The following is a 25,208-nucleotide window of genomic DNA, read 5'->3' as shown; positions in this document are numbered from 1 at the left end:
ATTGCACCTATACAGACTGTCAATCCAGGTGTACATTCTCCAAGACCGAAGGACATATATGGTGAATTTCTTGACAACAATAAAGAGGAGCTATAGAAATAGATTGCGTCATATCAGAATAAATGGCCAATGTAGGACTTACAACGATGTGTAATGATTGGACGGATCTTACCAAATGGAGCATTATCAACTTTTGACATATTGTGATGTGAATTTTTTTTTAAAAAAATCCATCGATGCTTCAGATCAAGTGCATGATGCCACATATATCTTCAGATTGACGAGGTGATCGATCAGTTTAGAGAGCAAAATATCATGCAGATTATCATCGACAATAGGGGACAGTATAGGGCCATAATGGAGATCCTGATACAGTGGCGACCATATATTCTGAATATCATGTGCTGCACATTGTATAGATCTGATGTTAATGGACATTGGGAAGCTTAGTAGGGTGCAGAAGATAATGGACTCAGTACAGACTACTATTAGATTCATTTATAATCACATATGGGTCATATCATTGATGCGGTGGTATATAGAGGGAGACATATTAAGATCACATGTCACACGGTTTCACTACAAATTATATAGCACTTGATAGCTTTATTGACAAGAAAGTACACCTACATCAAAAATTTATCAATCTTGAGTGGCAAGAGAGTAGATATATCACGATAGGCATTGAGGGGAGCAATATGAAGAACTTAATGACGACGGATATTTTGGCAGTAGACTGAGAACATGACGAAGGCTATCAAGTCTTATATGAGGTGCTTCGGATGGTGGATAATGAAAGCTACCCCCAGATAGACTTCTATATTATATGATGGAGAGGACAAAGGATCAAATTAAGTGGGCAGATCTGAAATTATTAACTTAACCAATTTTGAATTTATTTGCAGTTTACTATCTGAACCTAACGTTCCAGTATATAGAACTTGAGATAGGCATGGATGATGAGCTTCTGAGTCCCTACGAAATATGATATACAACATGGAGTCCGATTCAAAAATCGCAGCTATGTGCATAGAAGAAGTTAGGTTGAGTGATTTTTGTTAATTTGCTGCATCTTCAATCAGGAAAACATTATAACAAATATATTTTTTACAGATGAAAATGTATAGAGAGGGCACCGATAACTTTGGAACTGATATGGCGATGATAAGCAAAAAATAAATAAATAAATCCAAGTAGATTATATATGAACGATGACAACTCTTATTCGATATTACGTAGCTACTAATAAGTCTAATATCATATAATCTTATTTTTGATTTTGTTCAATCTTAATGCTTTTGTAGTTGAATGATGGGTTCATTTTGGATTGGCGGCAAAAAAATTGAAGCGATTTGCCATCCGGATCCTCTCCAAATGATCTCCTTGAGGGGCTATGAATGCAATTGACCGACCTTCACCCTTATCCACAGAAAGCAGAGGAACCGCTGACATAAAAACGCCTCAACAACCTTGTATATATTCACTGCAATCTAAGATTAAGGCTTAAATGCATTCAAGAGGAGGTTGAGTTGAAGTACTCGGATCTAACTGCAAATGACTTTGTTAATGATGAGGATCTGATGATTAGATGGCTTGTAGGCCAACAGCAAGATCCGAAGCTTGATGAGCTAGGATCGCCTCTATGACCAGCTAGTTTCATAACCAGCGAGGTTGGGATGGATGCCGAGCAATGAGCAATCAAAAATATTTTATGCAGGCTTCCAGCTGATCAGCCACAGCATGCTTCCTCACGAGGCATGATGAAAGGGCAAACAGCTACTCAATGCTAAGACAAAGAAAAAAAGAGAGAGTTGCAAGCCCAATGGACAGAATGGAGCAGTCAGTTAACTCAGTTCATTCAGCTTCAGAGATCAAGCAAAGCGGTGATGGTAGTTCTTCTGATGGTCATGAAACTGATAGTTAGAGAGCAAAGGACAAGAGATTACTATTTATGAGATGTAGTAGCAACATGATCTTCAATTTATTGGTGATTCCCAGTTTACGCATGCCATACAGGATGAGAACCATGGTATATGAGCTGGTTGAGCCCATGAGAATATGACTGTATATAGACAACGAGCTCCTCAAGGTTATTCAGGATATCATGCAGCTGCAGATGACCTCGCACGTAAAGTTAGATCCACAGACATATCAGATTCTTCATCATATTCTAGATCATTTTACCCACAGCCACAAGCAGCTTATGTTCCATATAGATATGGCGTATCCAAGGCATCGTCTTCCAACAGTTACTATCTTATGTAGTCCAGAGCACCTTACAGATCGGATTTTATTACCGATATATTCGGACAGTGCCATAGTTCGAGGGATGCATTGATGCACCTCTAGATTATGTAAACGATCCAGATATTTATAACCAACATCAACATTTGACGAGATTTTAAATCTTGATATGTATTGATTATTTATTTTTTCTATTTTTTAATTGATTTGAATATTTTAGAATTTAATAATATCTGGTCCTTATAAGACTGTCCCTAAGCTACATGTTGAAATTTGTAATGTTGCTCTCCTCTGATATAATATCATGTGAGATTCAGAACTGGATCTCATGTTTAATCGTAGGTATACCAAAGTGATACAAATGTTAAATAATGGCTATTTTATCTAAATAATGTTAATTTAATAAAAAATTATAAAAATAATATTCTTTTCAAAATATTTACCAAAATACGGCCCAAACAAAGTCGTCCTATGATAGAACAACTTTATGTGCTTAATCACCACAATTCATGCCATGTGAAAGATGGAGTTGAAGTCGTCCTATCGTAGAGCGACTTATAGAGTCGCCCTATGATAAAGCGACTTTCTGCTTATGGATCAGAGAAGGTGACAGGGATGGTTAGATTGTGGGGGTTTGTGATTGGAAAAAGCATAAAGTCGCTCTATCATAGAGCGACTCTATAAGTCGCTTTAAAATATGACGACTTATAAAGTCACTTTATTTTAGGATGATTTACTAATTGCTGACTCTATCTTCCACATGGTATAAATGAAGGTGAGTCAGCACATAAAGTCATCTTATGATAGAATAACTTTATTTGGATAGCATTTTTATAAATATTTTGGAAAGAATATTATTTTCATAATTTTTTTTAAATTAACATTATTTAGGTAAAATTGCCGTCAAATAACATCAACAAACATCAATTTGAGGCTTAAAATTATTCAAAAAGTCATGAAAAATTGATTAGATATCTTAAAAATAAAAAAAAAAAGACCTGCCTGTTTGATCGGCACGCCCCACCATACCGAGTGGCAATCAAACCAACACAATCGATCGACAACCGATATGGGTATTGGTCCTGCCGTACTGGTTTAGTGATCCTTGCCATCATCTGACGTACAACAAAAATGGGGATGGACTAGATATGGCTCTAACTGACCCGACAAACTTTGAATTCAAGAAATGACTCTGAGAATAAGAGAACAATAGAGAAAGTCTAAATAAATTTTTGATTGAATGGTTCACTACCATTGAGCTTTCTCAAGGGTTATTTATAGCCATAACATTAGAATCTGAAATCCCCTAAATATCGAAATAGAATCCTCTAAATATGGCATTTAAAAATTACAATCAAGAATCTCCTAAATATCGAAACAAATGCCCCTAAATATGGCATTTGAAAATCAAAAAATATGGTACGACTAAATAAGAAAACCGAATACCAAAAAAATGCCATAGCTGGCTAACTACCTAAACGAAAGAGCCATGATTGTAATTTTATTCTTGACCTAATCTTGACAGCTGTTGATCCGATCAATCTCCTGTAATTCTATTCTGCATCCGTCTCCCCCACTTAGAAAGAACTCGCCCTCGAGTTATTTCTCAAGATAAAGCAGACCATCAGATGGGTAGTACTTGTAGTCAGATATCAGCTACATTAAATATCTTGAAGATTGTCATCTCTACTGGTAGATCGACCACATAAGCATTGTCATTCAGCTTCTTCAAAATTTTGTAAGGGCCATACTTCTTTGGTTTGAGCTTATGATAAGCTCCTGCAGGAAAGTGTTCTTTGCGCAAAAACACCATGACCATCTCTCTCTCCTCAAATTCTTGTGACCATTGATGTTTGTCAGCTATTGCTTTATACTTGGCATTTGATCTTCAAGTTTCTTCTTCACCTTAAGTTGAATGGACCGGACTTGTTCTGCCATCTTATTTGTAGCTACGCTTACTCCATGCCTCTTTGGCAAGGTCACCAAATCCAGAACATGCATAGGAGTCTGTATACACAACAGCGAATGGAGATTTACCTATTGAGTTATAGACAACACTGTTATATGCAAACTCGGCCTACGCAAGAGCATTATCCCATTGCTTTGGCTTGTCACCACATACTCCGAATCAAATTGCCCAAGTCCTGTTCACTACCTCAGTCTGTCCATTTGTTTATGAGTGGACAGTTCTTCTGTACTTCAAGTTGGTATCGAATCTCTTCCACAAAGTTAACCAAAAATGAGCAAGGAACTTGGTGTCACGATCTGATGTAATGGAATTTGGAACACCAAGCAAACGCACAACTTCAGTAAAAGACAACTTAGCCACGTGCATTGCATCATTAGTCTTTTTGTATGGAATAAAATATGCCATTTTTGAAAAGCGATCAACTACCACAAAGACTAAGTTAGCTCCCCACTGAGTCCTTGATAGTCCGAGGACACAGTCCATAGAGAGGTCCTCCCAAATATTTTCTGGTATAGACAGTGACATGTACAATCCTGTATTCTATGCTTGACCCTTAACCACTTGACAAACTTGGCACCTACAAACAAGATTCCCAACATCTTTCTTCAGCTGTGGCCAATAGCATCTTTGCTCGACATCCTTCACAGTCTTGTCCCTTTCAAAATGTCCACTAAGTCCACCATGGAGGTCTCGAATAATCTTTTCATGCCAGGATATCCTAGGAATGCACAAGTGATTGCCTTTAAACACGTAACCATCTATAAAATGAAAATCACTAGTTGATTCCTTCTTAAAATGTTTCTCCCAAGTCTCCCCAAAATCATCATCTCCTTCATATAGCTCCTTCAAGCAATCAAATCTAACCACCTCACTGCTCAAAGTAGTAAGGCTGCCCTCCTACTCAAAGCATCTGCCACTCTATGAGTAGCACCAAACTTATATTTGATAATATATGCAAATTGCTCAAAGTAAGAAGCCCACCTGGCATAAACCTTATTAACATGCTGCTGATTCTTAAAGTGCTTTAAGCCTCATGGTCAGAATAAATCACAAACTCCTTCGGAAGTAAATATAACTCCCATTGTTTTAAAGCACGAAACACTGCATACAATTCTTGCTCATAGGTTGACCACTTCTGCCTTGCTTCATTGAGCTTTTCGCTTTAGAAGCAAACTGGGCTCCCTTCTTAAGAAAGAACACCAACTCCAACCCCACGATTATCACATTCAATCTCGAATACTTTCTCAAAATTAGGAAGGGCTAGAACTAGAGCAATAGTCAGCCTCTCCTTGATTTCGATAAATCTTTTATCGGCAGCTGCAGTCCACTCAACTTTTTCTTTCTTCAGGCAATCTGTCATTGGTGCCATAATGATGCTGAAGTTTCTAATAAACCTACTGTAGAAGGTAGCCAAACCATGAAAGCTGTGCACCTTAGTTATAGTCTTTAGGTGTAGGCCACTCCTGAATTGCACGAATCTTCTCTTCATTGACCTGAATTCCGTCTGCACTAATAACAAAATCAAGGAAAACTATGTTGCTGGTCATGAAGCTGCATTTCTTCAAATTAATATACATCTAATTTTTTTGCAGCACAGTGAGTTCTTCCCTTAAATGGCCTAGATGCTCATTTTCATTGCGGCTATAAATCAAAATATCATCAAAATATACCATGAAAAACTTCCCAATGAATGGTTTAAGTACCTGATTCAAGAGTCGTATGAATGTGCTGGGGGCATTAGATAGCCCAAATGGCATTACAAGCCATTCGTACAGACTCTTCCTTGTCTTAAAAGTAATCTTTCACTCATCTCCTTGTCTGATGCGGATTTGGTGGTAGCCACTACGCAAGTCGATCTTCAAAAATACTGTAGAAGCCTCCAAGTTGTCCAGCATATCTTCCAGTCGGGGAATAGGGAATCTATATCTAAAAGTGATTCTGTTGATAGCTCGGCTATCGACATACAGTCACCAACTCCCATCCTTGTTAGGTGCTAGTAATGTAGGGACTGCATAGAGGCTTGTACTCTCTTGAATATAGCTTTTGCGGATTAACTCTTCCACCTTCTACAAAATCTTACTCATTAGATTCATCCTATAATGTGGTAGATTTGGCAAGCTGACTCCCGGAGCTAAATCAATATGGTGTTGAATGTCACGCATAGGCGGCAAACCATCTAGTAAGTCATCTGGGGTTGTCTCTTTAAATTCCTCCAATAAAGACCACACAATTGCTGGAACATCCACCACATGTGCTTCCTCTCCCTTCAAAACAAGTGCGTAGGCCTCATCCTTTAGTTTCTTCTCACTGCTGACAATAGAAAGTAAAGCTTTTCCCTCTAGAAGTGCTGGGCTCTCTTTCTTTAGGAATGATGGCAATTTTTTTATCTTTCCCACTAAATAAATAGTAATTCTTTCTACCACTGTGAGTAGCATCAACATCATACTGCCAAGGCCTTCCCAATAGAACATGACTAGCATCCATATCAACTACTTCACAAGCAATATCAACCTTATAAAATTTTTTAATTGAAATTAGAACTCGGCAAATTTTATTTACTGTTAGTTTTGACCATTTCTTGATCCATCCAAGGTCGTAAGGCTCTGGATGTGGCATTGTTTGTAACTGCAAATGATCCACTAGTGCCTGGGAGACAATTTTCATGACTTCCACTGTCAATGATTAATTTGCACACCTGATTGTTGATAGAGCACTCTAAGTAAAAAAGCCGACGTCGTTGCGAAAAAATTTCTTGCTTGGGTGTATACAACAACCTTTGGATAACACAAGAAATTCTCTTGCCTTCTTCCTCAGCAATTTCAACATCTTGCAATTCAAATTCAACTCTACCTCCACCATCGTCCTCATCTCCATAGTCGGTCAAATTCACCATTTGGCGCATAGGGCAAACATTGGAGGTATGGCCATGCTTAAGGCATTGGTAGAACCTGACATCAGTATTTTTTGCAGATGATTTGTTGAATCCGCCTCTAAAATTGGCTCCACTTGTGGATTTTGTGGTTCCATTGCCTTCAGTTACCTGACTAGTAGATGAATGAGTAGGTGCTGAATCAACCTATTTTTCCTTGCTTGCATATGGATGAAAAGCATTGAAAAAAAACTACTTGTTGGACTGCGCTTTCACTGGCTGACGTAATAAAAGCCTTTCTGCTTGAGTGCTAAATTATGAGCTTCATTGACTGACCAAACTGTTTGAAGGCCAATCTTCTCTTGAATTGAATATTTGAGGCCACTAAGGTACCTTCCAGCTTGCTGGTCGGTCTCTAGCAAATCACAACGAGCTGAAAGTCGAAGAAATTTCTTTGTATATCCCAACACCATCTTTGTACCCTATGTACGTCTTGGTATCTCTGGAATAGATATTGTTGATAATCAGGAGGCAAAAATCTATCTTTCAATAATTTTCTCATATTTTCCCAAATTTTCACGTGCCTTGCCTTGCCTTTGGCATTTAGTTTACATGTTATCCCACCAAGCAGCAGCTCCTTCCTTAAGCCGATAAGCAATCAGCTTAACTTTTTTCTCATTCGGCACGTTCATCATCTCAAAAAACTTTTCGACCTCTTATAGCCAATCAAGGAACTCCTCAATGCTGACATGCCCACTAAAAGCAGGGATATCAACCTTGAGGCGATAATTTTTAGCCTCCCTGTGAGGTCTAGGATAGCTTTGGTTAACAGCAAAACCCCCAATTCCATCATTTGAAGAATCAACATTGGCAGGATGCCTACATTGATTATCAGGACTGCATTGATCGGCAGGCTGGTTGCGAGCATCATCTCCAGCACAGTTTCTCCTACCTTCATTACGATTCTTGTTAGCGTCCATCACCAGCCCCTCCATCATCTGTCGTAATTCTGTAATGGCTGCCTACTAGATCCAAATCACTGTCCAAAGGGCCTGCACCCCTTGATCACCATCAACAGAATGGCTGCTCTCACCTCCGCCATTAGATATATTAGGAGTTGAAAAGCTCTAATACCAATTGATGTAGAACGAGAACAGGGATGGGCTAGATATGGTTCTAACTGACCTGACAAACTTTGAATTCAAAGAATGACTCTTGAGAACAAGAGAACAATAGAGAAAGTCTGAAAAAATTTTTTGATTGAATGGTTCCCTATCATTGAGCTTTTACAAGAGCTATTTATAGTCATAACATTAGAATCAGAAATCCCTTAAATATTGAAATAGAATCCACTAAATATGGCATTTAAAAATTACAATAAAAAATCTCCTAAATATCAAAAAAAAATCTCCTAAATATGGCATTGGAAAAATAGGAGAATATTGAAACGGAATCCCCTAAATATGATATTTGAAAACTAAAAAAAATGGTATGACTAAATAAGAAAATCGAATACCATAAAATATGGTATAGTTGGCTAACTACCTAAAAGGAAAGAGCCATGATTGTAGTTTTATTCTTGACCTAATCTTGATAGCTGCTGATCCGATCAATCTCCTATAATTCTGTTCTACATCATCGTCCTTCATCAACACCGACATTATGCCACCACCCTTGATTGACACTAACATCAACACCATCACCATTGATCGACACTGATGTCATAACCATCGCCCTTGATCAATGTCGACACCATCGGCCTTAATCTATGCCGATGCCAACACCATCGCCCTCATTGATGCCGATGCCGAGGATGATGCTACTACTGTTAGATGTGTACCCTAGATGCCAGATCAGCTGACACGTTCCTGTACAGATCTAAGGGCAAATTTGTAATTTTGTCTATAAATGAATAAAAGGGTTATTCTATCACATTGTGTACATTGTGTCTGTAATACATCCTTTGAGTTAGTAGGAATGTAAATTCATATTTTCAAGAGTTGAAAATTTAAGGCATGAATTTACATAACTAACTCATAAACAGCTCCTGACCATAGGATCATCACGAGGATGGTGATCGATCCGGAAGATTGGTGTACGATCGCTTCTTTAGGGTAGATGTATCTTGAGTCTACGATGTGGAGACATTGGAGCGAGAGTACAGATATTCATTGAAAACGAGAGTACTGAGCGTGACCACTTCGAGCAGTCATAAGGAAGTCTACCTTCTCGTCAATGACTAGCTCGATGCTGCAGTTGTGTGTCTAGTTCTTTGACCTGAGGTGCATCGACAGTTCACCTTGAGTATGTTATAGTTTGACTACACCATAACTCGGTCTCCTAGCCATTCGGAACCCTGAGGTGTATGTTGGCTGTAGCATATTCATTATAGGAACTAGGTCGCATCAAGATGGGATCTATCAACCTCGATAGATGAGAGTAGTCCTATAATAATTGAAAGATCGAATTCTTAAGCCCATGGCCATGGCAGAGTGAAATAATGGAAAAGAATTTTCCATTAAGGTTTCACATCGAACTCGGATCGATCGATTAACTCATATGACTGATGTTGGGTTTGACGAGTTCACCTTAACCCTAATTCAGTCGGAACTCATGATAGAGGAACTCAATCACATAGGTAGCTGCACCGAGGTTCGTCTTCAGTTCTGATAGGTTGCCACCACATACTGCTAGGTGTCACTGATAAATTTTGGAAGCAATTAGAGTGATATTGATGATCGATCATTCTAATTGTCTGAATCAGAAGAGTTCTGATCCATCGAAAGGAATTTCGATGATGTCGATGATGAGATCACGACATATCTCATTACCATACGAAATTGAACCTAACTGGGTCACACAAACAAGGATTAGGGTCTGGATGTCATCAATTGGACTAACCCAATTGATTTGGATAAGATCCAATTAGATTCAAAAAAATCGTGCTAGCACACGATTGAGCCTAACTTTCTCCTCGTGTAATCTTTTGTCTCTACTGAGCCAAATGTGATTTGACTCATCTAAAGAATCTTGGGAAGATTTCTCTCAGTCTAAATGAAGCTTGTCCAGCTTAGAAAAGGCTTGTCTTAATTCATGAGATGAATTTAAGACAAGCACCTGCTAATTTCTGTCACCAGCCAATTTCATTTTAGGACATCTGTCAAATGTTGACATATAGGTCTTAAACTGAAGAGAGCTCATTGGAGAATTTTTGTGGAGTGTCCACATGCCAAAACCCAATTGAATTGGGTGCCATAATCAGATTATGGCATGAGCCCAATTGGATTTAAGTGGGCGTCCCAAATGGATGAGAATCAAAGAGTCCTGATAAACATGGACTCTTTGACGCCACCTTGATTGAGCTTATCCAATGTTGGCGCCAACTTAGGAGAGAGAGTGGGGTTCTTATCTGATGTGATCAGATGACATCACTCCACCAATCAGAATTTTTTCAGAATTTATTGAAAATTTCTGATTTGTTGAATGATGTGGCACTGCGCAGCATACAGGGTCTATATAAACCCTGCTGCGCCTAGGGTTTCGTGGAAGAAATTATTTTATGCACAAAACCCAATAGCTGCCACCCCCTCCCCTCTTCTCCACGTTCTCCCTGTTCTCCTTCCTCCCCTCTTCACGTCCAAAGAATTGGACGTCCATCTGGCAAAGATCCAAGGCGTGGTGACGCCTGGAACAGAAGGCTACAGGACATCTTCGACAGGCTGCTGCTCCAACTTCAGAAGGAGTTCTGAAGCACTTTCTAATCAGATAAAGATCTGATTTTTGGAGTGTAGATTCGCGAGGAGAAGACGTTCCAGATCCTGTCCGAGTGGATACCGGTAGAGGCCAGGCGCTTGCGTGGCTACATCAGAACCTCGGGCTGTGCAGAGATCATCTACAGGGTAATCAGATTACCCTTGAGGTACTTCTTCTTTCATCATAGTTTTAGATTTAATTTTAGATTTTAAATATCAGATAATGAAATTAGATCTAGAGAATTAGATCTGAAATATGTAGGATAATTTTTTTTAAATTATTCCGCCCCAGATTTTATGAAATCTAGAAGATCCTACGAGGAAAAGCGGTTTTCCTTCTTCAACTGGTATCAGAGCCAGATTTTTGGCTCTATTTCAGATCTAATTTAGATCTGATTTTAATTTTAATTTATTTGATATTTAATAATTTCAGATGTCACATCAGATGTGATAAGATCTGAAATCAAAATATTTAAAATTAAATCTAAGAAGATCTAACATGCATAAGATGCATGACTAGACTAGGATTAGTTGAATCCATAAATGATCTTAAGTTTTATATTTTAATGAGATTAAAATATGAATTAAATCTAATTTATTCTCTGTTTTCTGATGATATAAGTGTTATAATCAGATCAGAAAACAGAAAATAAAATTTTAGTTTTTTCATAAAATTGATCTGCTGCATGCCTAGACTAGTTGTAGAATTATTCTAGTAACCTGTCTAGAATAGATTTAATTTTGAATAGTTCAATTTAAATCTTATTTTTCAGATATTACATGTGATGTATCAGATATGAAAGCATATTAATTAGATTAATTTTTGATACATGAGATGTATGCAAAGCATGTATTAGTTGGATCTTAAATTGTATATGTGATATGTTAATTTAGATCTAACTAGTTTTGTAATTAAATTTATATTTCTGATTAAGGTGTTTCTCATGGCCGTCCGGTCATAAGAACGAAATAGGATTTTAAGACCCTCTCTTTTCATTCAATAAGGTGTTCATATGACGTGTAGGGGTGCCGCACGTTCATCCTTAATCAAAAATCAAAACTTACTTTTCTGCAGAACCCTAGATCCTGAAATCTTAGGATTTATTTTACATATTTTGTTTATGAACCCAAACTTAATTAATGAATTAAGCTTATGAAATTAAGTTAGGTCTAAAATTGAAATTTCAGATTTAAGATATTTTCATAAAATTGGGTTCGGGCTTGGGTAGCTCAATTAGGTCTAGCGGTTGATCAAACCGAATCAAGAATTGGTTAGGTGGGATCATGAAAGCTAATAATTGACCAGCCTAATAGGATTAAGTCTGGATTAAGATCGAATCACATTTAGATGTGACCCGATCAAGTTAAGACCTAATTTAGCTCAGTGGTTAGAGCCTGGATTGTAGGCTAACCCAATTAGTTCTGTTTCGATAATTTGGTATTTAAGGTAAGTTAGACAGATGCGACCGATTGGTTTTTAATTGGGAGCTACTCGACTCGAATGCATTCTTGTCGAGTTAATGGCATATCCCTCCCACCGGTCTCACTTACCTGGCCATATGTGTCGATTCAATTCTGATTAGAGGTGGCTAACAATTCGAGCTAACCCATGCCACTAGGTTAGTCATAATTGTTATGACTATGTCAAGTCAAGTTTAATGAGACCTAAATCAAATCTTCCTAAGAAAATATTAAGTCTAGGTCTTCCATCATTGTGGATGTGCGGGCCCTTCCCAGGGTTGATTGTTCTCGACTGGTTACAGTGGCTCAGTTGCACCGGGAAGACGCAACCATGTCCATTAGGCATTGGATGCTACGGATTAGATGGATTGGGCTCAATATTTCGGATACGGTGAGGGATCCAATCAGGAATCTAGTTTGTGCAAATGGTGGGTTTGACTTAACTAAGGATTGGAGCAATATCCCGGACACGGTGAGCTTCATGAATTAGAGATCAAGTTTTGGGTGCACCATGATTAGAGAATCATTGGACAAGAGTTGTCCACTCATCGGTTGACCCATCATCAATAACTGTTAGGTGAGGTAGTGAGCCAGTCGGTGAGACCGCACCACCCACTAAAAATCACTGATCACGGAGATTTTCACATCTCTACCAAGGGAGTGTAGGGATCTGAGAAAATAGTGAGCCTAATTTGTTTTAAAAATGAAATCCCTAAACAAATTGGTTAAGTCTGATTACAAAATCTAACTAGAAACTTTCGACTCTTTACAGGAAACATGTCTGCCTCAAACCCCCTGACCAAAATACTAGACATCCACAAATTGACTGGACCCAATTTCAAGAACTGGTTGAGGAACTACAGAATTGTTCTGGATTCCGAAAAATTGACTCATGTCTTGGACCAGGACCCACCTGCCATACCAGTACGTCCGACTGCTGAACAGAGAGCATCTCTGAAAAAGTGGACGGATGACGATAACAAAGCAAGGTACTACATGTTGGGTGCAATGTCTGATGATTTGCAGCGCCAACATGAGAACATTTTGACTATCCGCCAAATGTTGGCTCACCTGCAAGAGTTGTTTGGTGAACAGAGTCGCACGGCTAAGTATCAAGTCTGTCAAAGACTTTTTAAGGCCAAGATGCGTGATGGGCAGTCAGTCCAAGATCATTGTTTGATAATGATCAAAGATCTTGAGGAGCTTGAGAAGCTCGGTATCATCTTAGACAAGGATTTTCAGATTGATGTGATCCTTCAGTCCTTGTCCGATGCATATGGTCAATTCATCATAAACTTCCATATGCATAAGATGCAGTGTACCTTGACCGAGTTAATGAACATGCTGGTTACTGCTGAGCTTTCTATGAATGGTTCAAAAGGCTCAGTTCTTACTGTGGAGCGGACTTTTTCCAAGAGAAAGTCTTTTGGAAAGAAAAAGAAGTCTGCGAAGAAGCAGAAGGTGGATGGCAAGAAGAAGAAGACAGAACCGAAGAAGAAAGCTGCTGATAAGGGAAAATGTTTCCACTGCCAATCAGATGGCCATTGGAAGCAGAACTGTCCTCAGTACCTGGCCATCCTGAAGAACAAGAAGGATGGTCCTTCCGGAGGTATGCTCATTTTAGAGTCTAATCCTACGGTTTCTTCTGCATCCAGTTGGGTGCTTGACTCTGGTTCTAGTGCTCATTTGTGCACTTCTATGTAGGATCTTGAGAAGAGCAGGAGGCTGAGGGATGGGGAGATGATCCTACGCGTCGGGAACGGAGCAAGAGTTGCTGCGTGGCCGTGGGAACCTACCCTCTGCGATTACCGTTAGGATTATATTTATTTCTTAAAGATTGTTATTATGTGCCTGCAGCAAGCAGGAATTTGATTTCTGTTTCATGTTTAGCACAAGAAGGCTATGTGATTAGCTTTCATAAGGACCATTGTAACATTTTTTATGAAAATAATAAAGTTGCAGATGATTTTCTTATTAACGGTCTCTATCAGCTACATATTGATGTATCTGTATTTAATATTGAGCAAAATGTGAATGCCATAGGAATTAAAAGACCTAGAGATAGTCTAAATGATAAGTATCTGTGGCATCTAAGGCTAGGTCATATAGCGGAAGACAGGGTTAACAAATTAGAGAAATTCGGGCTATTGAGTCCGTTGACTTTCGAGTCATATCCAGTTTGTGAATCATACCTTCAAGGCAAAATGACCAAGCTTCCTTTTGTGGGACATGGGGAAAGGGCCACAGACCTACTTGCCCTAGTACATACGATGTGTGCGGCCCATTTGATGTGCCGGCTAGAGACAACTACATCTACTTCATTACCTTTACCGATGATATGTCTAAGTACGGGTATGTGTTTCTAATGAAACACAAGTCTGAAGTTTTTGAAAAGTTCAAAAAATTCAGACATGAGGTAGAAAAACAAACAGGAAAGCCCATTAAGGTTCTTCGATCAGATCGAGGAGGTGAATATCTTAGTCGGGAGTTCCTAGACTATCTTAAAGATAATGGTATAATCTCTCAATGGATTCCACCTAAAACGCCTCAACTCAACGGAATTTCAGAACGGAGAAATCGGACCCTATTAGATATGGTCTGTTCCATGATGAGCTTCACGGACCCCCATGAATTTTTTTGGGGCATTGTCTCATGACAGCAATTTATGTATTAAATAGGGTTCCCTCTAAAATCGTTCCTACCACACCATATGAGATATGGCATGGTAAGAAGCCAAGTTTGAATCATCTCAGAATTTGGGATTGTCCGGCTCATGTCAAGAGACAGCAGGCGGACAAGTTAGAGTTCAGATCTTTTAGAGCTCGGTTCATAGGATATCCTAAAGAGTCATTAAAATACTATTTCTATATTTCGGAAGACCACAATGTGATTGTGAGTCGAAATGCTATTTTTCTTGAAAAACAGTTTATTCAAGATGGTAGCATCGAAAAAATAATTAAGCTCAAGGAGAATGTCTTCCAAGAGCAACGAGCTAAAGAACCTGAGGAACCTAATCAATCAAAATCAGTCTTAACACAACCTCTTCCACCTCGTAGATCGACTAGGGTTTCCCGTCCTCCTGAAAGGTACTTAGGTACCATACAAGAGGATGTAGAGGAAATGTTCCTCACGGAAAATGGGGTTCATGGTGATGATCCCAAGACCTATGACGAGGCGATATCAGATATCGACTCCGAGAAATGGTTAGAGGCAATGAGATCAAAAATTGACTCGATGCACTCAAACCAAGTCTGGACCTTGGTAGATCCACCTGAAGGTATTGTACCTATTGGGTGTAAATGGATCTTCAAGAGAAAGATAGGTGCAGATGGAATGTAGAGACATTCAAGGCTAGGCTCATGGCGAAAGGTTATAGTCAGCGCGAAGGCATTGACTATCAGGATACCTTCTCGCCTGTAGCCATGCTAAAATCCATCCGCACATTGCTTGCTGTTGCAGCCTATTTCGATTATAAAATATGGTAGATGGACGTGAAAACGGCGTTCTTAAATGGACATCTTGAGAAAAATATCTATATGGAACAGCCGCTAGGTTTCACATCCAGTGATGATGATCACAAGGTCTGCAAGCTGCAAAGATCCATTTATGGACTTAAGCAAGCATCTCGGAGCTAGAATACTCGTTTCAATGATGTCATCAAAACGTTTGGTTTCATCAAAAACGAGGAGGAACCATGTGTGTTCAAAAGGTCAGTGGGAGCGCAGTTGTCTTCCTCATATTGTATGTAGATGACATCCTCCTAATTGGGAATGACATTCCCATGTTGACCTCAGTCAAAGTATGGTTGTCTAAGGAGTTCTCTATGAAAGATCTAGGAGAGGCATCCTTTATACTGGGTATTAAGATCTATAGAGATAGACCAAATAGGATGCTCGAACTTTCACAGAAGATGTACATAGAGGAGGTGCTAAAATGTTTAGCATGGAAAACTCCAAAAGAGGTTTATTGCCTTTTAGACATGGCATTCATCTCTCCAAGAAGATGTGCCCTAACACACCTGAGGAGATTGAACGCATGAGCAAGATCCCTTATGCTTCGGCAATAAGGAGCCTCATGTATGCCATGCTATGTATACGATCTGATATAGCCCATGCTGTGAGTGTCACAAGCAGATATCAGTCGAATCCAGACGAAGAGTACTGGACTTCTGTGAAATGTATCCTTAAGTACTTGAGAAGGACTAAGGATATGTTTCTAGTCTTTGGGAATGGAGAACTCCAGATTCAGGGATATACAGACTCAGACTTTATGTCTGATATAGATGATCGAAAGTCGACATCTGGGAGTCTGTTCATTTGCAATGGTGGTGCAGTTAGCTGGAAGAGTTCCAAGTAGATGGTGATTGCTGATTCCACCATAGAGGAGAGTATATTGCTGCATCGGAAGTTGCGAAGGAGGCATTCTGGTACAAAAAGTTTGCCGCAGAGCTTGGAGTGATGTCATCGGATGCCATACCTCTTTACTGCGATAATAATGGCGCCATAGCCCTAGCTAAGGAGCCAAGGTCTCACCAGAAGTCCAAGCACATCGAGCGGCGATTCCATTTGATCCGTGATTACCTCGAAAAGGTTATGTCGAGGTCAAGAGAATCGACTCCACAGACAATGTGGCAGACCCGCTGACTAAGCCATTAGGCCAACAGAAGATCGAAGCCCACCTTGAGAAGATGGGACTTAGATATGTAGCCAATTGACATTAGGTCAAGTGAAAGTTTGTTAGATGTGTGTCCTAGATGCCAGATCAGCTGACACGTTCCTGTACAGATCTAAGGGCAAATTTGTAATTTTGACTATAAATGAATAAAAAGATTATTCTTCTATCACATTGTGTACATTGTGTCTGTGATACATCCTTTGAGTTAGTAGGAATGTAAATTCATATTTTCAAGAGTTGAAAATTTAAAGCATGAATTTACATAACTCATAAACAGCTCCTGACCATAGGATCATCACGAGGATGGTGATCGATCCGGAAGGTTGTTGTACGATCGCTTTCTTAGGGTAGATATGTCTTGAGTCTACGGTGTGAAGACACCGGAGCGAAAGTACAGATATTCGTTGAGAACGAGAGTACTGAGCGTGACCACTTCGAACAGTCATAAGGAAGTCTACCTTCTCGTCAATGACTAGCTCGATGCTGCAGTTGTGTGTCTAATTCTTTGACCTGAGGTGCATCGACAGTTCATCTTGAGTGTGTTATAGTTTGACTACACCATAACTCGATCTCCTAGCCATTCGGAATCCTGAGGTGTATGTTGGCTGTAGCATATTCATTGTAGGAACTAGGTCGCACCAAGATGGGATCTATCAACCTCGGTAGATGAGAGTAGTCCTATGATAATTGAAAGATCGAGTCCTTAAGCCCATGGTCATGACAGAGTGAAATAATGGAAAAGAGTTTTCCATTAAGGTTTCACATCGGACTCGGATCGATCGATTAACTCATATGACTGATGTTGGGTTTGACGAGTTCACCTTAACCCTAATTCAGTCGGAACTCATGATAGAGAAACTCAATCACACAGGTAGCTGCACCGAGAGGTTCGTCTTCAATTCTGATGGGTTGCCACCACATACTGCTAGGTGTCACTGGTAAATTTTGGGAGCAATTAGAATGATATTGATGATCGATCATTCTAATTATCTGAATCAGAAGAATTCTGGTCCATCGAAAGGAGTTTCGATGATGTCGATGATGAGATCACGACATGTCTCATTACCATACGGAATTGAACCTAACTGGGTCACACAAACAAGGGTTAGGGTCTGGATGTCATCAATTGGGCTAACCCAATTGATTTGGATAAGATCCAATTAGGTTCAAGAAAATCGTGCTAGCACACGATTGAGCCTAACTTTCTCCTCGTGTAATCTTTTCTATCTCTACTGAGCCAAATGTGATTTGACTCATCCAGAGAACCTTGGAAGATTTCTCTCAGTCTAAATGAAGCTTGTCCAGCTCAGAAAAGGTTTGTCTTAATTCATGAGATGAATTTAAGACAAGCACCTGCTAATTCCTGTCACCTGCCAATTTCATTTTAGGACATCTGTCAAATATTGACATATGGGTCTTAAACTGAAGAGAGCTCATTGGAGAATTTTTGTGGAGTGTCGACATGCCAAAACCCAATTGAATTGGGTGCCATAATCAGATTATGGCATGAGCCCAATTGGATTTAAGTGGGCGCCCCAAATGGATAAGAACCAAAGAGTCCTGATAAACATGGACTCTTTGGCGCCACCTTGATTGAGCTTATCCAATGTTGGCGCCAACTTAGGAGAAAGGGTGGGGTTCTTATCTGATGTGATCAGATGACATCACTTCAATCAGAATTTTTTCAAAATTTATTGGAATTTTCTGATTGGTTGAATGATGTGGCACTGCACAGCATACAGGGTCTATATAAACCCTGCTGCGCCTAAGGTTTCGTGGAAGAAATTATTTTATGCACAAAACCAATAGCTGCCACCCCCTCCCCTCTTCTCCACGTCCTCCCTGCTCTCCTTCCTCCCCTCTTCACGTCCAAAGAGTTGGACGTCCATCTGGCAAAGATCCAAGGCGTGGTGATGCCTGGAACAGAAGGCTGCAAGACATCTTCAACAGGTTGCTGCTCCAACTTCAGAAGGAGTTCTGAAGCACTTTCAAATCAAATAAAGATCTGATTTTTGGAGCGTAGATTCGCGAGGAGAAGACGTTCCAGATCCTGCTCGAGTGGATACGGTAGAGGCCAGGCGCTTGCGTGGCTACATCAGAACCTCGGACTGTACAGAGATCATCTACAGGGTAATCAGATTACCCTTGAGGTACTTCTTCTTTCATCATAGTTTAAGATTTAATTTTAGATTTTAAATATCAGATAATGAAATTAGATTAGAGAATTAGATCTGGAATATGTAGGATAATTTTTTTTAAAATTATTCCACCTCAGATTGATGAAATCTGAAAAATCCTACGAAGAAAACAGTTTTCCTCCTTCAACTACTCTGGACATTTGAACCAATGTGCCCCTCTCCCTCCCAACCTCTTCCCTCTCTACCCTCTCCCCCTTCCTCTTTCTCCCCTGCATCTTCTCTCTCCCTGGTTGTCCTCCTTCTAGGGTTAGGGTTACATTTCCTCCCTCTCTCCCCGTGTCTTTTCTATAGCTTTCATCTTCGGTACATGTTGGCTCAGTACAGTATGTAATAGTACCGTACCAAACCAATAGCCAATATACAACCCCGCATACTGGTCCAGCGAACCTTGCTTTAGCAACTTGAGAGTCAAGTTTCATGAGATTTCTCAAAGCTATATCATGGCTATATTTTAATGGTTGAGCAACATTAGTATCATATTTGATGAATTTCTAGCAAATAAAGTTCAGAGATGGCATTGAAGTCACGAGGGCATGACAATCCAACCCATTGAAGACGGCTGCCAATGGATGGCTAAATTTGGCAGCATATATATCAATTGTATGCCAGTTTTATGCTTTTATACCATTATTATAAAACTAGGGAGGCAAGTCTAAGATTACTGCAAAAGTTTAATAACATATGAGCAAATGCTGTATATATAGACACTGCATATAGTAGACAAACATGAATGTTATTATTTAAAGAATTCATAAATTTATTGATGGCAAGGCTGTTTAACCCTATTCTTTGTTTCTTGTACTGCATTGCAGTTCTTGATTTTTTCACTTGTTTTACTTCCTTAAATATGTGCTTACATTTCATGCCAATAAATTGTATTTAATAAATGTATTTATGATGATTTAATATACTTATTACAAAAAAAGCTGTTGCTACTAAAAAACATGCATGACTTAATAGAAATATTAGATGATTACTATAAACATTTAATTAAAAATAATAAAAAACACTTAAAAAGTACAACCAAATTCATGTTTAGATTATAAGTAGGCTCACTACTTAGTACATCATCATTTAACATAAAATTCATCATATGCAACCATAGCTTAACAAATGAATCATCTTCAATATATTGCAGATGGTGAACATAGATATTGAAAATGCATACTGTAATAGCAATTTATATTGATCATGGAAGGAAACCCTTAAATATAAGATGAATATATAAATCTGGAAGAAAGAAATATTTTTCCAGCCAATTAAATCTCTAGGTGTCTCTGAAGAAAGATTTACCTCGTTTGCAGGATTGAAGCAACGTATGATGGCTTTCTCGCCCTAATTCTATGACCTCCCTGTAATCATATAAGGGCATGCCCTTTACAGCTTTACTATTGAGGCATGATTTCTCACCCCAGAGTAGAACAACAAATCTTACATCAGCCCTTGGAATTAAAGACTCTGCAAGCCTGTTGAAAAACTGTGGACTGTCCACAACCAGGGCGACACTATGATGACAAAATGAAAATCCATCAAGAGATTGAGTGATCCGAAAGTATGCAAGAAAAAAAATCACTCTGAGATAACATGTAAATGATCCATTGGTTTCAAGATATTATCAAGGTTATGGAGGTTTTCATATTTTAATAAGTTAATTTTCAGCGTACTCATTGCGACAAGCATGATCAAATAATGAGAGCAAACTAAAGGCAAGACTAAAGCATAAAAACAAACAATTCTTACAGAAGCTTTTGTATAAGGAAAAGAAGAAAGGAGAATGAGAACAATTTCTGTCAAAACACATGACATTCATTAAAGCACAACTTGTCACATGACAATGATGCTCCAAGAAAACAAGTCCAGCTCTGCATGACACAAGATGGAGCCACAAAATATTGATGATGTGATTAAGGATTCAATATCCAAATTGCTCTCCAGATCATGTGGCAGGCTTTGGATGAGCTTAGCATATCATTTAACAAAGAAAATGAATGTTTCAAACTTTCAACAAAGCAAGCCAAATCATCAAGTGGTTAGTGTACCATAATAACATCACATATTGTATGCAAAGACCATGTAAAGTACATTGGCGAATAGACACTACAATAGAAATATAAGATGCTAAACTACCAGCAAGAGAGCAAACTAATTTAGTTATGCATACAAAAATTTATAAAACAGGCTAATTTAGTGATGTATTAAACAAAACTACAATCTTGAAGAAAATAAGCCATAATAAATGTCAAATGGAAAATAGTCTAATTGAAACATAAAGAACTAAAAATCAAGGCAAGAAAGAGTAGACTTCATGCATTCAATAGAAGGGGTTTATCAAATCATAACTTCAACTAATAACAGAACTGTTAATTTTCTTCTAGCATGTCCATAAAAGATATTTATTAATGGGGCTATTGAAGGAGTTTTCGTTTGGGGAGCAGCAATCTTATCTTTTTGATGGGAAAATTATAGGGACGCCCCTCAAGGCCTATATTAGAGACACCCCCCAACTTTAAAAAGATCCAAATTGGCCCTTCAAGTTTACAAACTTTTCCAAACTTGTCCTCCAGCTCCCCGACCAGCAGGCAGCATTAGCCCGTTGTTTCAAATGATGAAAATACCCTCTACCTCTTTAAGCCTATTCGGACATCTTTTCAGCTTCCCCCCCAATTCCGACCATTCTCATCGAATCCTCTGCTCCTGTCCTCCCTTCCCCGGTAATTATCCAGCATTCATCAACATTTTGATCAAAAGGAAGTGCTGTTTCATTAATAGAGGCTGCTAGATTGGGGCTGAACCGCATTCCCATGGCTGAAACACTGAGGTGATTGTCTTATAGAGATTCCTTGTTCGATGGATTTCACAGGGTGGAAATGTGAGTTCCTGTTGAATGAGACATAAATTAGTTGGTTATATGTTGAATTCAGAGTTAGTTCCTCCTTTATCCTAGGTTTTTTTGTTCCACTACTTGTACACAAGACGAAGAGTGCAAGAGAAGGCTTTCCTCATTCTCCATCAGGCCTTCTATACCAATGCTTCTAGACTACTTTTCCTTTTGGCAGCAAGCCATCTTTAGTACCACATATATTTAAGTGTGGTGCCCCTAATTCATCAATATGCTCATCTTATGTTCGAAAAAGTTTCTGAATATCTTATAACTTGCCAAATGCAGCAGATGCTAAAGCTAGAAGATGTGGATCTTCTGTGAACTATGCTGGTGAAAACCAAAATAATCAAGGCTTTCAAGTGTGCCATAGTAACGAGTACTTCTGTCTCCTTCAAGGCCAAGGTCTTTCAACAAGGGATGGTATGAAAAAGACTTCTAGCTGAAGATCGTTTTGTTATATCTTTTCTACGCATCCTGGAAAGGGAAAGCAGGTCCATATCCTTGATGGAGATGCATGGCGTTGCACTTATTTTATCTCATATCTTGTTGTCTCAGATGCATTGTAAGATCCAAAAATTTGCAAGGCATTGAACCGCCATTTATGTGCATTGTTTCATTGTGCATGATCCATTGAAAATACATTGTGTTACTAATGTCATCATTACTATTTTTGAACTCTTGCTAATCCACATGGGTATCATTAGACCTAACAATCCTAATAAGAAATATGATCACATTTATGACAATGGAATAGACAAGCTCTGCCATTTAACATGCCTTCTCACTTGTTATAAGGCCTTGGTTTATATGGCAATCAATCCTCACAGAAACTTCAATCTGCAGCAAATGAGATTACGTCAAAATTGCACTATAGGAGGGCAGAGAATGAATGTCGGCTCTCAACTCTAACTTTCATTTCAGTTGAGCATCAACATATACTTTAAACCAAGGTATGCTGAACCGGTACCGCCGGACGTTTCGGCCGGCCAGCAGTACAGTTCGGTATGATTTCATACCGTACCGAACCGACGACCCGAGCCGGAAGAAAAAAAGAGAGAAATAGAGAGAGAGAAAGAGGAAGAAAAAAAAAAGAGGGAGGGGAAGAAGCCGGCGGGCCGTCGGAAGGCCTCCGACTGGCCGCCGTGGCCGTCGAAAGGCGCAATCCACGCGCGCGGCGCCACAGGAGTGAAACAGGGGCATCGCCCTTGTTTCGCAAATTTTTTAAAAAAATATGATTTTAAGTGAAGTCGGCAAACGATTTGCCGACTTCACGATTTTTGTTTTTTTAAAAAAAAAATTCTTAAGTCGGCAACCCAGTTGCCGACTTCATAAGTTTAAAACAAAAAAAAAAAAGAAAAAATCGAAACAGACGTCGTCTGTTTCGAAAAAGAAGAAAGGGGCGGAGCCGCGAGGGGCTCCGCCCTCCGCGGCTCCGCCCACTCGACCGCCCTCAGGCCGTCAGCGTCGGCTCACCGGCCACCGGGAGCCTCGCAACGAAAGCACCATCCGTCCGGTAGGTTCCCCACCCCTCCTCGAGCACTCTCTCTCTCTTTTTTGCTCTCTTAAAAGTCCTATCGGGCAATACAGGGCTCGGAAGTCCTCCGGCGGCCGCAACCGGCCACCGCCAGCCTCTGACGGCTCCCACCTCCCCCTCCCCTCCCCTCTCTCTCTTTCTCACTTTCCGTTCATTTTTCTTCGGTACCGCCTGTGTACCGATTTTACCGACCGAATCATGCCGGTTCCCCACCGGTCCGATACAAGATGGGGTGTGCCGGCCAGTTCGGCACGGTATGGCAAATCTTGCTTTAAACAAAATGAATCATGCATATTAAAGTCATTCTCCAAATGAATAAAGACAACTTATACATCAAAATTGAGTAATAGTAAAACATTAACAAATGGTACCTTAAAATTTAAAAGCACCAAAAAAAAAGTAAAAAGAAAAAATAATTCTCTAACCTTTCAGAATGGTTATATATTTGCAATAGTTCATCATCTGAAGATCTTATGCCCCGGACCACATTGATTGCACCAGTAGCCATGATTCCTACAATACAAACAAACATTTAGACACAAGATAAGAATTGCAGTGACACATGATAAAGAAACAACAATAATAAACGAACATAATTGAAAGATGGAATTTTTTCCCTCCAAAAAATTGGAAAACTGTATTAGTCATGAAATGATACAAAATTTTCAAATCAAATAACATGAATATTTAATCTTATAAGGACAGCAACACATTAAGGATGTAAACCTTGTAACATGGGGATTTCATATTCACCATCATTCAATCCTTCTTCCACATAATGAAGTCAGTTATGGAAGGCAACTCTTAGAGAAGGCTCTAGAAAAGAATGCTTAGGTGAAGAAGTAATGTAACAAGAATACTTCAGAAATTGGCACCAATTAATCATTAAGGTAATTTTAGATAACAGATTGATCAAAATTAAGGGTCAACTATGATTTAAATGACAAGGTTTGTCATCGAAGGACTGCCAGTTTTTTTTTTTTTTAAATCATGATAATTGAAAGAATACATGAAAAATAGGAAAAAAGGTACTGAGGAGAAGAAGATTCACAATTCCAGTGTGATAAGAATTTTCACACACAAGCAATAAATAAAACAACATAACTAACATTAGAAAATGTCACTCAGCTCAAGCAACACTAATGACGGTACTCTCTTTAGAGTGGCATCCTCCCTACTCTAGTGCAAACAGTTGGTGACGATCTATTCGCTAGATACAACAAAACATCCATAGCCTCCTTGACATGCATTCTAACAAAGAAGGCTGAAAATCATACTTGAACTAGCCAAGCACAAAGCAGTGGAAAATGGCAAAACAAACTTAGCCAAAAAGCCCAAAAGAGTCCTTTTGACCCTATAAACTTTGGAGTGAACCTAATCTCTACGTGCCCATAAGATGCCTTAAATCTTAATAAGCTACCCACGTGCCTAAAATGGACATTGAACTTAATCCTTTTCCTTGATCATTCTTTAGTCCTTTTGCAAAACAGAGAAACCAAGGTTTGAAGTCCCGGTGGAATGGGGAGCATCCCGACCATCCCATCCCGTTCCCATAAGATAACGGAACTTGGGATGGGTGTGGGACCCCAAAACCCACTTCTGCAGGCCATCCTATTCATCCCACTT

At 39.2% G+C, this 25,208-nt stretch overlaps 1 protein-coding gene across 2 annotated transcripts in view; it reads right to left on the bottom strand.

Moving 5' to 3' along the window:
- The window catches only part of LOC105032403 (probable acyl-activating enzyme 16, chloroplastic), a 123,042-nt gene that overhangs the window by 47,652 nt on the left and 50,182 nt on the right, over positions 1–25,208 (bottom strand). For both annotated transcript variants that reach the window (XM_010906849.4, XM_073261834.1), the window contains 2 exons: positions 24,008–24,095; positions 20,461–20,672 (listed from right to left, as the gene is read on the bottom strand). In XM_010906849.4, coding sequence (XP_010905151.2) covers positions 20,461–20,672; positions 24,008–24,095 — 300 coding nt within the window. The remainder of the gene's footprint in view (positions 1–20,460; positions 20,673–24,007; positions 24,096–25,208) is intronic.

The sequence above is a fragment of the Elaeis guineensis genome, chromosome 8, assembly GCF_000442705.2.
Source record: "Elaeis guineensis isolate ETL-2024a chromosome 8, EG11, whole genome shotgun sequence".
Taxonomy (NCBI): Eukaryota; Viridiplantae; Streptophyta; class Magnoliopsida; order Arecales; family Arecaceae; genus Elaeis; species Elaeis guineensis.
This window is presented reverse-complemented; position numbering and strand designations above follow the sequence as displayed.